Source organism: Gigantopelta aegis, chromosome 6 (assembly GCF_016097555.1).
Source record: "Gigantopelta aegis isolate Gae_Host chromosome 6, Gae_host_genome, whole genome shotgun sequence".
NCBI lineage: Eukaryota > Metazoa > Mollusca > Gastropoda > Neomphalida > Peltospiridae > Gigantopelta > Gigantopelta aegis.
Genome location: NC_054704.1, coordinates 21303932 through 21317457, shown reverse-complemented (window position 1 = coordinate 21317457; position 13526 = coordinate 21303932). Strand labels below are relative to the sequence as shown.

The window sequence follows — 13526 nt, the reverse complement described above, 5'->3', positions numbered from 1 at the left end:
TATCATTGGTTCAGGATTGTACTCTTTATTACTCCAGTATTTGTCAACAGTTCAGGTTTTGATACTAATGGCTGATTTTGTTTTATAGTTAAGATATATACTAGCGGGCATTAATAACGCAATTTCCTTTTGTCAAAATAATATATGTTCCGGTTGGACTTCGTTGACGCTATTCGTCAATGTACATGGTACAGTGGTACACATTATTTCAGCAGCATGTAAAGGTCGACTTCCGGCCTGTTCCCAACATAAGGGGAACAACGCTAAAAACGCATTATCCGGTAAATCGCGCACACGCAACCACTTGGCGAAATAACACTTTGGACGTGCATTTCCTGATACCCGGGCACACTCAGAACACGTGGGTGGCAATGAGTATCTCACTCCTACACGATGCCTCGTTTGAACAACGCCGATCGGAATCAAGCCATTGGCTTGTTGAATGCCGGAAACTCGCAATTGCGGGTAGCACAACGGTTCCACGTGCACCCGTCAACCATTAATCGGCTCCTCAACCGATATCAGACGACAGGGACCGTCAATGACCGCCGTCGTTCGGGCACACCACGCGTAACGACCAATAGACAGGACCGGAACATACGGTTGCGGCACCTGCGCAATCGGTTTTTGACAGCCGCAAGCACTGCCAGGACTGAAGTGGGAACCAGGGGACGACTCATCAGCGCCCAAACTGTCCGGAGACGTCTTGCCGCAGCACGACTGCATTGCCACCGACCCTACCGTGGCCTTATCCTCCTGCACAGACATCGTCAAGCAAGACTCTTATGGGCCAGGAATGGTGGGCATTTGCGACCCAGGAGATGGCGAGATGTCATCTTCTCGGATGAATCGAGATTTAACGTGAGTGTCACGGACAGACGTCGTTGCATTTACCGCCGTCGTGGAGAACGTGTCGCGCAGGCCTGTGTTCTGGAGAGGGACCGCTACGGGGGCGGCGGAGTCATGGTTTGGGGCGCCATCAATGCTGACTTCCGGTCCGAACTCGTGGTGGTACAGGGAAACCTTAATGCGCAACACTACGTCGACAACATCCTGCGGCCGGTCCTCCTCCCATTGATGAGACGGCATGGCGGAAACAGGCTCGTCTTCCAGCAAGACAACGCTCGGCCGCACACTGCCAGGCGTACACAGGCGTTTCTTCGTGCCCACCATGTCACTGTGTTGGACTGGCCAGCAGTTTCCCCGGACATGAACCCAATAGAGCACATGTGGGACGAGCTGGGACATCGTGTTCAAAACCAACCGAATCCACCACAGAACTTCGCTGAGCTGCAGCAGGCATTGCAGCATCACTGGGCAGCCATCCCATGACGTGTGGTGAGGCGCCTGTGCATGTCCATGCTTAGGAGGCTGCAGGCGTGCATCGCAGCACATGGAGGTCACACGAAATACTGACCCCCATGACGTTGACATCGCCAGAGACGTTTTGCGCGATTCACTGTTGGCGGCTGACAGTGCCAGTCAGATGGGCCAGTGGTTGGTCTCACTGGTGGTATCAGTTTCATTTTTGTGGGATCTCGCATAATAAATTAAACCATGATAATTTCCGAGATTGCGTTTTTATTGCCGCCTAGTATAGTAAAATATACACTGAAGCTTTATAAACGGTTATCTAGTAGATGCATTGTAATTTAAAATGGTATGGCATACCTTCTTTTAGTTTATAATTGCAGTTGTAGTTTATTATGTTTTGAAAATTTGTTTTGGATGCAGTTGATCACCACTCTACACATATGTTTGTTTCATTACTTTATGATTTCAATCTACACCCTTCATACAATGTGTATTACTTTTATAATTTCAATCTACGCTCTTACTACAATGTTTTAATTCTTAATTATCATTTGTTGCATATATTCTAGACATTTATGTGTAATAGTAATATATATGTATTATCTGATGCTTATACATTGTATCATATGCTACATGTCTCTGCTGTAAAACTTTAAAAAGTCGACTGAAGGCTTTAATGAATTTTCTTCTATACAAATAGCATGTGGATAAATTTTGGAGACTGCTAAAACTAGTTTAGGTTTTAAGTTTTGTAAACATAGGTCTTGGTGTTTGTGCAATATATTACATATTGTTAACTGACAAGATAGAATATCTAATCGTCTATGTATGCAGTGTGTATGTCAATATGCTACGCAGATATTTTAATCAATATGTTTGTATTATCTGGTGCTTATATTATTATTTGTAATTATAAGATGCATACCACCAAATTAAATTCAGTAGACAGTGGTAACATATTTTGCTAGACATCATAAATATAAATACTACTAAAACACCTCATCCTTAAAATTATATATAAAGAAAAATGTTAATTGTATCAGATACAGGGGGAGTTCTTGACTAGTTTCACACAAAGATTGTTAGGCTAATTTGAATGAATTTAAGATTAAACATGTTTGACATGTTATAAGCTTTGAAATACGGTTGTCAACATCATAGATTTTCCTTCCAGCTCCTCTGATCTTAATCCCATAGATCACATTTGGAACACACTTGGATCAGATGTTCATAATTTACAGGAACTCTTGACTTTCTGATCAGAATGTAATGTTGGTTTTTTGTGCTCATAGAGTATCATTTCTAAGGCATAATAATGAATTTTGTTCTATTTATTGTATCATCTTTGTTAATGCACAATATTTTGACTGTACATTAACTGTATCAGCCTGTTTTGTGTTAATTTTTAATAACTATCACTGGCATGTGTAGTTTCTAGTTTGGATCCCTTGAATCACCAGGAAAAGGATTAACTCCCCTTCTAATAACTGCTGTTCCATGTGATCTACTAGAACAGTAGAAATAAAATTGAAATTAGTTGGCAGGTTAAAAGCAGAATTTTATACAGTTTGTTTTCTTTTGGAAAAATACTGAAGTTCGCCTCTTATCCATAAATATTATTCAGATGTGTCTTTATTGCATAATGTTATCCAGTTAGCAAAGAACATGCATATTAATAAAATATCATGCCAGGTTAAAATCACTGATTATAGTTTCCAAGGTGCATACATTTTTTGTCACACAGGACAATCAGAAATACATTAGATTTGACAAAAGTAATTGTTTAATCAATTTAGCTGTAAAGAGGGTTATTAATGGACAGTATTTGGCAGTTTCATAAACTAGGGTCATTGGTTTTAAGTAATTCAAGAATCATCTTTTCACATACTATCATTATGCAACTATTACAGTATAAAAGAAAATCATTGAGAAATAAATTTGATGTGTGACATTTATCTACATGTAGAGGTTTATATATGTGTGTTAATGATGATGACGATGATGATGATGATGATAGATTAGTAGCTGTGGTGCTTGGACATTCCTCAACTTTAACAAAAGAATTGTCTGTATAGTCAATTATCTACTATCCAGGGCATGGTATACAGCTACCTCCTGTTTGTAAAGCATGCTTCAGGGCCTGTGCTTATAAAACTCAAATCTTTATTGATGTCACATGCATGCAATTTGTTTGTGTTATCATAATGTTGAAGTCTGAAGACATTGTCTAGATTTTAGAACTTTTATAAGCATTTAGCCAGATATATTGAGAGATGAAAAACCTGGGAATTTGTTCAGAATTCTGGATTCTACTGCTACCCACAAAACTTTTTCTGTCCTTGTTTCTGTGCCAAGGTGTACGGGCTCACATTTTTGAAGGGTGTGGAGGGGGGGAGGTGGGGGGAGGGGCAGACTGTCTTTTGCCCAAATTAAGCGAAAATGCCCGAATCTATGCATCAACATTTATTCATATTAGCATTTCTGCCAAACACCTCTAAAAGGGTTGCAAAAGAATCAATACGCATTTTTACATAGATTACAACTAATTTTGAGGGTAGAATGATGGAAATACATGGTAAAAAGGTCTTATGTTAGCACATTTTCCCCGAATATCTCCTGTCATTTTGGCCAGAATTTGAGATTAAGTCCAGCTCTAGGGGTCAGTTGCCCCACCCTTACCCCCCGTAGGCTTATGTTTCTGCGTGTGCTTTAAATAATTTATAAAAGGCCGCATTTTATTGGTGCCATGTGTGGCTGTTCAATCAGTTTGACTTTGTATATGTTTTAAAATACACCAGGAATATGTTACTTGATATCTAACATATTTTGATAGTACATGGTATTTGACCGGCATCGTAGTTGGGCCATTGGTCTACAGGCTGGTATGTACTGGGTTCAGATCCCAGTCGAGGCATGGGATTTTTAATCTAGATACCAACTCCAAACCCAGAGTTAGTGCTCCACAAGGCTCAGTGGGTAGGTGTAAACCACTTGCACCGACCAGTGATCCATAACTGGTTCAACAAAGGCCATGGTTTGTGCTATCCTGCCTGTGGAAAGCGCAAATAAAAGATCCCTTGCTGCTAATCGGAAAGAGTAGCCCATGTAGTGGCGGAAGCGGGTTTCCTCTCAAAATCTGTGTGGTCCTTAACCATATGTCTGATGCCATATAACCGTAATTAAAATGTGTTGAGTGTGTCGTTAAATAAAACATTTCTTTCTTTCGTTTTTGTTGTGAAAATAGCAAACCTATTGACTAAAGGAATAACAATCTCACAAAATAGATTTTTTTAAACGTTTTATTAGTAGTGTGCATATCTTTATTTCTTTAAATTGTATATCTTTATTTTGTTTAAAAGCATACACTAGACATGTACTTCTATTTGTTTTATAAAAGTATGAATTTTTTATATAAATGTAATAGATCTTGGTGATAATATTAAATTGCATGTTAAAACTGATTGTCTAACACTTTTATTTAATATATGTTTTGGGTGGATGTGCTATTTGTGGATTGGTACTATTATTTTCAATATTTTAACTCAAATGTTAAATTGTATCTGAACTAAATTATTTATTAATTGGGTCATTTTTTTCCCCTGTTCACATGATTGATATTCTTTGCGCTGGACAGGGTAGCTAGCATATAAGAATGTATTTTATTGTGTTGACATATAATTTTTGGTATGCAGTCTGTAATAGAAATACTTATTTTGGTTTGAATTTTATAACAGTATTATTTATTGTGTATTGTATATAATAAACAATGTTTTTCTACACATGTAACATGTTTATAGTATATATTAAATGCAAGACTCGGGGGTAAGTTCAGTCAACCGCTTGTCGCTAACGTTCGCTAGACTGGTTTTTACACTGTAATCCGAATTACCACTTCGAGAACGTGTCAAAACAGTTTGCAAAATATAGCAAAAATGGCTGCTCGAACATGGGGCAAGTTTCTTGATTTCAGTCAGGGCACGCATTTTATATAAGGTTTCAAATTAAATTGTTACATTCAGTTAGCTCTATGAACGCGAGATATTGCAACTAAAATTGCCCAAAAGCTACTAAAAATTAGAGCCGGTTTTGAACAGGAAGTTACCTTTGGGCATCTTGTACAATGTTATAAGCACAAGACCAAGTTGTTTGATTTCAAGTCACATTTGAAGTATTGCATTTATATTAGTCCTATTTTAACACCGTATCATCGAAACAAGGTGATTCAGAACATATTTTCGAATTATAGTTTGCGTAGACAAACCTGTCTTCGCAAGAGGTTGATGCATGTTCATAAAATGTTGGCACAGGAAAATATTTTCCTTCGGAATTTATTTCACATTGGATGCCACGCGGTGCGGCAACCAAAACTATAACACACTGTTTCCAATTAGAGCATGAATTTACACTGGATGAGTGCGTTTATAATAGCGCTGCATGAAAATGAGAGCCACTCTTCACAGAAAATGATCCGAGTCTTGACACATGGAACCTCAGTTAGTGAATATTTCATTCTGCGTTTAAGGATGCAAGTCATCAAATGCTATCTGTATGTTTCGAATGAAGGATATTTTTGTGTGCACGGAATACTGAATAAAGAGTAAAGATTTACACTAATTGTCTTGTTACTCATTTTGTATTTTAAACGTATAGGCCTAGACTACTTTTTGCTCACGCGTGTAAGCTATATTTTAATTTTTATGGTTTATTTTTTGTATGACGACACAACTAGAGCACATGGATTTATTAATCGGTTACTGTATGTCAAACATTTGGTAATTGTGACATATAGTCTTCGGAAACCCTCTACATGTTTCCATTAGCAGTAGGCCTAATGCATCTTTTCGTGAAATTTGAAATTATATTTTCATGATACTTTATGCTATTAAACTTTATTTTCTTGTATATTAGTTTTGTAAGTATGTAGCCTAAGTACAATTTTAAAAATTAAGGTTTTATCATTTACAACTTCGTGGGAATTGTCGTTTAGTTTATATTTTACAAATTGCATATAAAAATAGAACCTTTTTGTTGTTTCCTAAACACTTTTCTTTCTTTTCTTGTCTTTTTCTTTAAAACGTCGACTCTTAAAAGCTCAACTGGATTTATTAACATAAAACACTTTGTATTTTTGCTGGAGCGACTTAAGTCTTCTATAACAAGAGAACCAACGATTTCAAAGTATATCGTATGAGCATCCCTCTGACTCGTCTGTCCTCCCCTCGTCGTAGGTAATGACGTTTTTAATATCGTATTTAATCATGTATATTCAACCTGCTCTCCAACAGGTCGTAAAATGCCGCTTATAATGTAATGCACTTCCGTCAATCCGCGTTACTAGCACGACGTCATCTCATTGTGGCGTTAGATAGCAACGGATACATAATGGCACTAATGCTTTTCGACAATATATTCTGCCATAAATCGATATTTCTTGTTCTTTTTGCCACCTTTATAATGATTCCAAATATTTCCAGTGGATCTATTTGTCTGCACAATACTTGGTAAAAATTTACTTCAACATTAATTTTATTTAAAATAAAAAATGTTGGTATTCTACTTGCTGAAATGTGTTGGGCTATATTTGGTTTTACGTTTGGGTCTTTCAAGTTGTTTTAAACAATATTGTATAGTTGCAATGTAAATGTTTTCATAATATTAGCACTAATGTCTTTTTCCATTTTAGGCTACTCAACGAATTAGAAGACATATTCATGAAGTTTAAAAACATTCTTGTGGTCTTATTGTTGATGGTTTTTACTCGTGTTCGGGACTTTTTCCAGCATGGAGCAGGTAAAATTAAGCGGTGTGGGCCTACATTAAAGCAAACACCTGTGCACTTTCAAACACACGCGCAAATACATACATACATACATACATGCATGCATGCACACATGCATGCACACATGCACACATACTCGTACACAAACTAAAATGCGACGACGAAATAGTTTGACGTTCATGGAGTTCGAGTTTTCGAAATTGTTATAGTACCGTACATCTGAAAATTAAAATTGTTTTGCAGATGGATGATTTCGTTTGATATTGAAAAAAAACCCCGCGTACTTCATCTCCCCCACCCCCAAGGCGAATTAATATATACTTGGCAGTTCTCCAAACCCAGCTGCTGGCATCGTCCTGCACCTGTGATATATATTCTTTTTGTGTATATTTTAAAACTTAAGAGCTAACTCGGATGAATTTGAAATAATACAAGGAGTATATTTATTGACAGAAATACATTACTAACTGGAAGTAAGTACTATGTATATGGGGGGGGGAGGGGGGTCACATACAAACAAATCCACACGATTATCGGATATGAATGCTTTGTACGAGAATGACTACAAGAATAGCCGATTACGATTTCATCGGTTGCTATTCTAGTACCAAGACGAGCAGGTCAGGTCAGGTAATTTTTTAAACATGCTCACATACCACTAAGGCTTCGAGCATGTCTGTATCGGGCCAATTTCTGGGGGGTGGGGGTGGGGGGACTAAATCGTAGACACAGAGGAGTCGGCTATTGAGAGTCTACTGAATATTCATGAGCAAACGGTTGATCGACATCGAGTAATGTCCTGGTGTATATATACAAATTATTCCAACTAGATATTAATGTAGCAAGTATTTAATAAGATACAGAGTGGTTAATAAATTGTGTAATTAAATGTTACGTAGCGTATATCAATGTCGTTGTTTGTTGTTTTCCTACTCTCTTCTTCTGTGGAATAATCCCGCCGACATTTTGATGAATTTTTACACCAGTGGTTACGGTTATCTAAACATCAAAATTGTAATGCACGTCTGTACAACTTAATTTCATAAACAAATAAACAAACAACAACAACAAATACACCCAAGAACTACAAAATATATAATTTAAAATAATTACTGTATAAATGAGTACAGGTCAAACCGATTAGAAAAATGTTGTCCACTACTTTTAATTATAATTATTTGTAATAAATAACAATTGTCCTAAATAAAAATAATAACAACAACACTACAGTAGTTACGGTAGTTTTTTAGAAAATGATAAATTTAAAATTTCAGTAGGTTGGATTATAAATACATTATGTCACTACCAAGTACACATGAAGTCATCCACTGGTGTAGTTGTTAACAAATTCCACACTACTTGGCTAATGTCTATATCCTCAAAGTAAAAATCTACTTTTGTAGACACAAAATTAATCAATTATCTAAGTGATCAGAGTAGATTTCTATTTCTTTATTTTTTAAAGTATGATTTTTATTAAATATATTTGAATAAAGTACCACTGAGGGTTCATTTACCTTTAAAGGGACATTCCTGAGTTTGCTGCAATTTGTAAGATGTTCTCAACTAACAAGAGACTTTTTAACGATTGTAATTATATATCAAGTATATTTTTCTGCATAAAATATTAGTGGCTGTATATTAAACGTGTTTCTGGTCATTCTAAGATTTGTACTACGTTAAATTTCATTTTATTTCCTTTTTGGTTTTTTCGTACGTACGAAATTATTTGAAAACAAAATCCAAAACTGGGCTTCTTACAAATATTAAGACGACCAGAAACACATTGAATATACAGAAACTGATATTCTAAACAAGAAAATATATTTAATATGAAAGTTTAATCGTAGAAATATTTTATTAGTCGAAAACATCTTACAGTGCAGCAAACTCGGGAATGTCCCTTTAATATACATATACATACATACATACATACATAAGGACTCGGTGCATAGGTGTAAGGCCACTACACCCTCTTCTCTCTCCCTAACCACTAACCAACTAACAACTAACCCACTGTCCTGGACAGACATCCCAGATAGCTGAGGTGTGTGCCCAGGGCAGCGTACTTGAACCTTAATTGGATATAAGCACACAAATAAGTTGAAATAAATGTGTGCGTGTGTGAAAATACATATGTATAAGTAAACACTGGGTTTTTATGTTTAACGATACCACTAGAGCACATTGATTTATTGGGTGTCAAACATTTGGTAATTTTGACATATAGTCTTAGAGAGGAAACCCACTATATTTTTTCATTAGTAGCAGGTAATATTTTATATGCACCATGCCACGGCTTTTGATATACAAAGTACCAGTTGTGGTGCACTGGCTGTGATAAGAAATAGCACAATGGTCCAATCAAAATGGATCGATCCTAGACCGACCACGCCTTACCACTGGGCTACGTCCGGCCCCTTCACTGAAAATTTAATATGAATTATTCATCAACTATCTAACTGATCAGGGTAGATTTCCATTTTATTACATATGTGCATTTACATTTCCATTAAAATAATATTATTATTTTTTAAGTAGATGTGAATAATCTTACTGTATGTTTACTACCGATGTCAGTGGTAGTTTTTGGACTACGTAGGTACGTCAAAACATCGGAAGTACAGATTAGAAGGAAAAAAAACATTGAAAAACGCTCAGTTATAAAACTGATTTGTAGTACTTAATATTTTATTAAATGCTCGTTACAATAACACAGATCTATATTTGGCATAATTTACTAGGGAATTAGGCCTACTCGTTCATATTTCCCGCGGAAACATCAGACTCCTTTGTGATATGGGGGCGTGGCTTACGAAAAAGGGCGTACCTTAAAATCGCATTTCGCGAGATGTTACATCCTGCTGGCTACGATTAAGTATTTCCGGATCTCTGGACAAGCATTCGTATTGTGTGGCGTCGCCTTTACAACACTTCAGCAAGTCTATAGATCTACATGTATACAATATATATATATATATAGGCTTACATGTGTATGTGTGCTTGCGCGCGCGCGAGCGTGCGTGTGTATGTGTGTATGTGTGTGTGTGTGTGTGTGTGTATCATGCACTTATTGTCGTGTTCACCATGATCAAGACCATACAACAGGCTAATTTCTCTTTTAATAACTATTTAATATCTTTTTTATTTATGTACACATAAAAACAAATACCAACCCTACCATATTTACATCGGTTCCATCACCCAAACTTGATGGACAATTACAGTCATCATTTTCCCACACAATCGATTATGGATTTTGTTTTAATCGAACATCACATCGTTAAATCCAAACCGATCAATTTTCGATTATAATCGATCATTGGAACATCACAACATATCCTTAAGAACTTGTGTTTCCTTCCTTCATTCATGATGCTAATATTAATGAACGAAAAAATATGTGACGCTATAGCTTGTTTTTAGTGGTATATATACGACAGATTTGATAGCATCGCGGAGGATGGTATATACTTATTTTTAGTTTTCCATTTAAAGTTGGTTCAATGTTTAAATGTCTTCTCTTTTTCTTAAATTATATTTTGAAGGAAGTGAAAGTGGAGAAACCGTGGTGATTCTGTTATTTACAGTCTTTGGTAAATAGTTTTGCATTTTTTTTAAATTATTTTACGAAAAGCATTGATCAGTTAGACTCCTATGAACCGGGGAAGGGGGTCGTGGGGCCTGTCCCCGTCTCTCTCTCTCTCTCTCTCTCTCTCTCTCTCTCTCTCTCTCTCTCTCTCTCTCTCTCTCTCTCTCTCTCTCTCTGTCTCTCTCTGTCTCTCTCTCTCTCTGTCTCTCTCTCTCTCTCTGTCTCTCTCTCACACACACACACACACACACAGACGTACACACACACGAGGACGAAAAATGTAGGGTTTGTTTTCCCCAACTCTTTTTATAAATACAGATTTTTAAAAACATGACTTATGCCGCCACTATAAAGACTGTGACCCCCCTCCCACTAGAGGTTTTGCCCTCACCCTTACTCTGGAGTATAACATTCCTACGGGCCTGTTGGTTAATAAAAACGTATGTTCAATGTTTACAGCGGGATGATGGGTACAAAATGAAACACCAGTGTGTCTGGACTATTAAGATGATGCTCATTAACAAATACGATGTGTGTGTGTGTGTGTGTGTGTGTGTGTGTGTGTGTGTGTGTGTGTGTGTGTGTGTGTGTGTGTGTGTGTGTGTGTGTGTGTGTATAGGCGGGGCATAGCCCAATGGTAAAGCGTTCGCTTGATGCGCTGTCGGTCTAGGATCGATCCCCGTCTGTGGACCTGTTGGGCTATTTCTCGTTCCAGCCAGTGCTCCACAACCGTGGTATGCACTAGCTTGTATGTGGGATGGTGCATATAAAAGATCCCTTGCTGCTAATCGAAAAGAGTAGCCCATGAAGTGGCGACAGCGGGTTTCCTCTCTCGATATCTTTGTGGTCCTTAACCATATTATATCTGACGCCATATAACCGTAAATAAGAAATGTGTTGAGTGCCTCGTTAAATAAAATATTTCCTTCTGTGTCTGTGTATGTGTGTCGGTGTGTGTCTCTGTGTGTGTGTCTGTGTGTGTGCTTGCGTCCGTGTGTGTGTGTGTGTCTGTATGTATGTGTGTGTTATTTATTCAGTTTTATTTTATTAATATTATTACATTGTTATGTATTGTATCTTATATTACATCCTGTTCGCCAAATAACCACGACTCTGTGTCCCTGGCAAAGTCAGATTTTGTGTCCACGACAGGCGTGCCTGATCAGGTCTCCGGTGGTAGCATGCCAAATATTACCCATGCCCATCACCACGATATCACAACGTAGTAACCTGATATTATATATATTTGCATTGCAGGTTGGGTTATTAAGAGACTTATAACACTGGGCTTTAATATCCGACGACGGATTGCCATCAAAACCATGATGATGGTCAAGAAAGCAAACCGAGGAGCCAAACTTCGAAAGCTGCAGAACTCGGAGTTCCCTTACGACGAGAATAACCCGAAGAAGAAAAAGCGCTGTAACAGAACTTCCAGGAATCGCCAACGAGAGCCATTGTTAATACTGCTCAACAACAGTCCAATCCCAACCTCGAACAGATTTCAAATCCTTCAGTGTTTATGAATCAAACCATGCGTACATGAATGTGTGTGTGTGTATGAGTGTGAGTGAGTGTGTGTGTGTGTGTGTGTGTGTGGAGAGAGAGAGAGAGAGAGAGAGAGAGAGAGAGAGGTGTTTGGTAGTGTGTGTGAGAGAGAGTGAACGCTCCTGCGCGTGCGTTAGTGTGTGTGTGTGTGTGTGTGTGTGTGTGTGTGTGTCTGTGTGTGTATTCTTGTGTGGATACATGTGTGCGTACGCTCACATTTGTTCATGTGAACATCAAATAATAAGAATCTAAAATTAAAATGAATGAGGATATTGTGTTGTTTTAATATAAAATAATATTATATCATCCGACGCAGCCTATGAATAAGCTTTGGTCTGACGGACGTTTTGGCTTCAGGACAGACAGGCATACTGATATTTTATTAAAGCCTCGCCAAAGTTTGATGATTAGGATTATGGTTAGGGTTTTACGGTCAATTTTAGACTTAGAATAAACATTTTGGAGAAGCTTTTTCTAGTATTCTAACAACACGCGGTGGAACATCATTCTAGGCAGATTCGGCATACTGTGACATCATTGTAGTAGTTGTTAAAGTACGAAACGCCACCTTGGCCTTGTCAATTAATCAAATAATTACACTTCTATTTAAAGAAGGAAAAAAAGAAAATTCTACCGTAAAGTATAGTTATTCAAATTGCTGCGATTATTAGTTCTGTGACTTGTTTGTGTGTATTTATTTATTTGTTTGAGGCACGTAGATATGTATATAGATAACATAATACACTGTAAAACGTGCACGGTTGGGTTGTAAAGGTTTATTTCTGTACCTAGTATTGCAAACAACATTGTTACGTCTTGTTATGCATAGTTCTTCAACGTACTTATTCTTCAAACTCAAAACATCGCCAGCGTGTAACGATGTATAGTATACACTGTATAATACAATACAGTAGGTTAATGTAATGCTGTTTAATTGAATTATGTGGGTTGCAAATTGCCCTCTTTTTTCCAACAACGTTGGTGTTATTGTTGCTTCCAATTGAGTACCTCTCAGTCAAAATTCCTGCCATCCAATTCCTTGTTCTAATTATAGCAGAATAAAGCAAATCCATGTCTTGGACAGAACGCCCTAGTGAAGTCAGAGGCTGGGACCACGACATGCGTGCTTGAACAGTTCTTTGAGAAAGTATGTGAATAGTTAACTCCACTTGGCGTTCTAGTAGGACGTATCACTTTGATATGTACCAAGGTATTTTTAACCATATTGGTAATAATAAATGTTTCAACAGTTGGTATTTCGTGGAAATACCTTCACATTGTTACCATAGGCGA

General features: G+C 37.4%; 1 protein-coding gene across 1 annotated transcript; it reads left to right on the top strand.

The window, feature by feature from the left end:
• The first annotated feature begins 6655 nt into the window (after nt 1-6655).
• Nucleotides 6656-12332, top strand: LOC121376270. The gene is made up of 4 exons (XM_041504099.1): nt 6656-6815; nt 6998-7104; nt 10642-10689; nt 11943-12332. The coding sequence occupies exons 1-4, from the start codon at nt 6697-6699 to the stop codon at nt 12209-12211; spliced, it is 543 nt and encodes a 180-aa protein (XP_041360033.1). The 5' UTR covers nt 6656-6696; the 3' UTR covers nt 12212-12332.
• Nucleotides 12333-13526: the final 1194 nt, after the last annotated feature.

Bases quoted from the DNA above. Each gene is read 5' to 3' on its own strand.
- LOC121376270 (XM_041504099.1), top strand. From the start codon at position 6,697: ATGGCACTAATGCTTTTCGACAATATATTCTGCCATAAATCGATATTT. The intron at 7,105-10,641 runs GTAAAATTAAGC...TATATTTTGAAG, and splicing joins CTTTTTCCAGCATGGAGCAG to GAAGTGAAAGTGGAGAAACC. The intron at 10,690-11,942 runs GTAAATAGTTTT...TTTGCATTGCAG, and splicing joins TCTGTTATTTACAGTCTTTG to GTTGGGTTATTAAGAGACTT.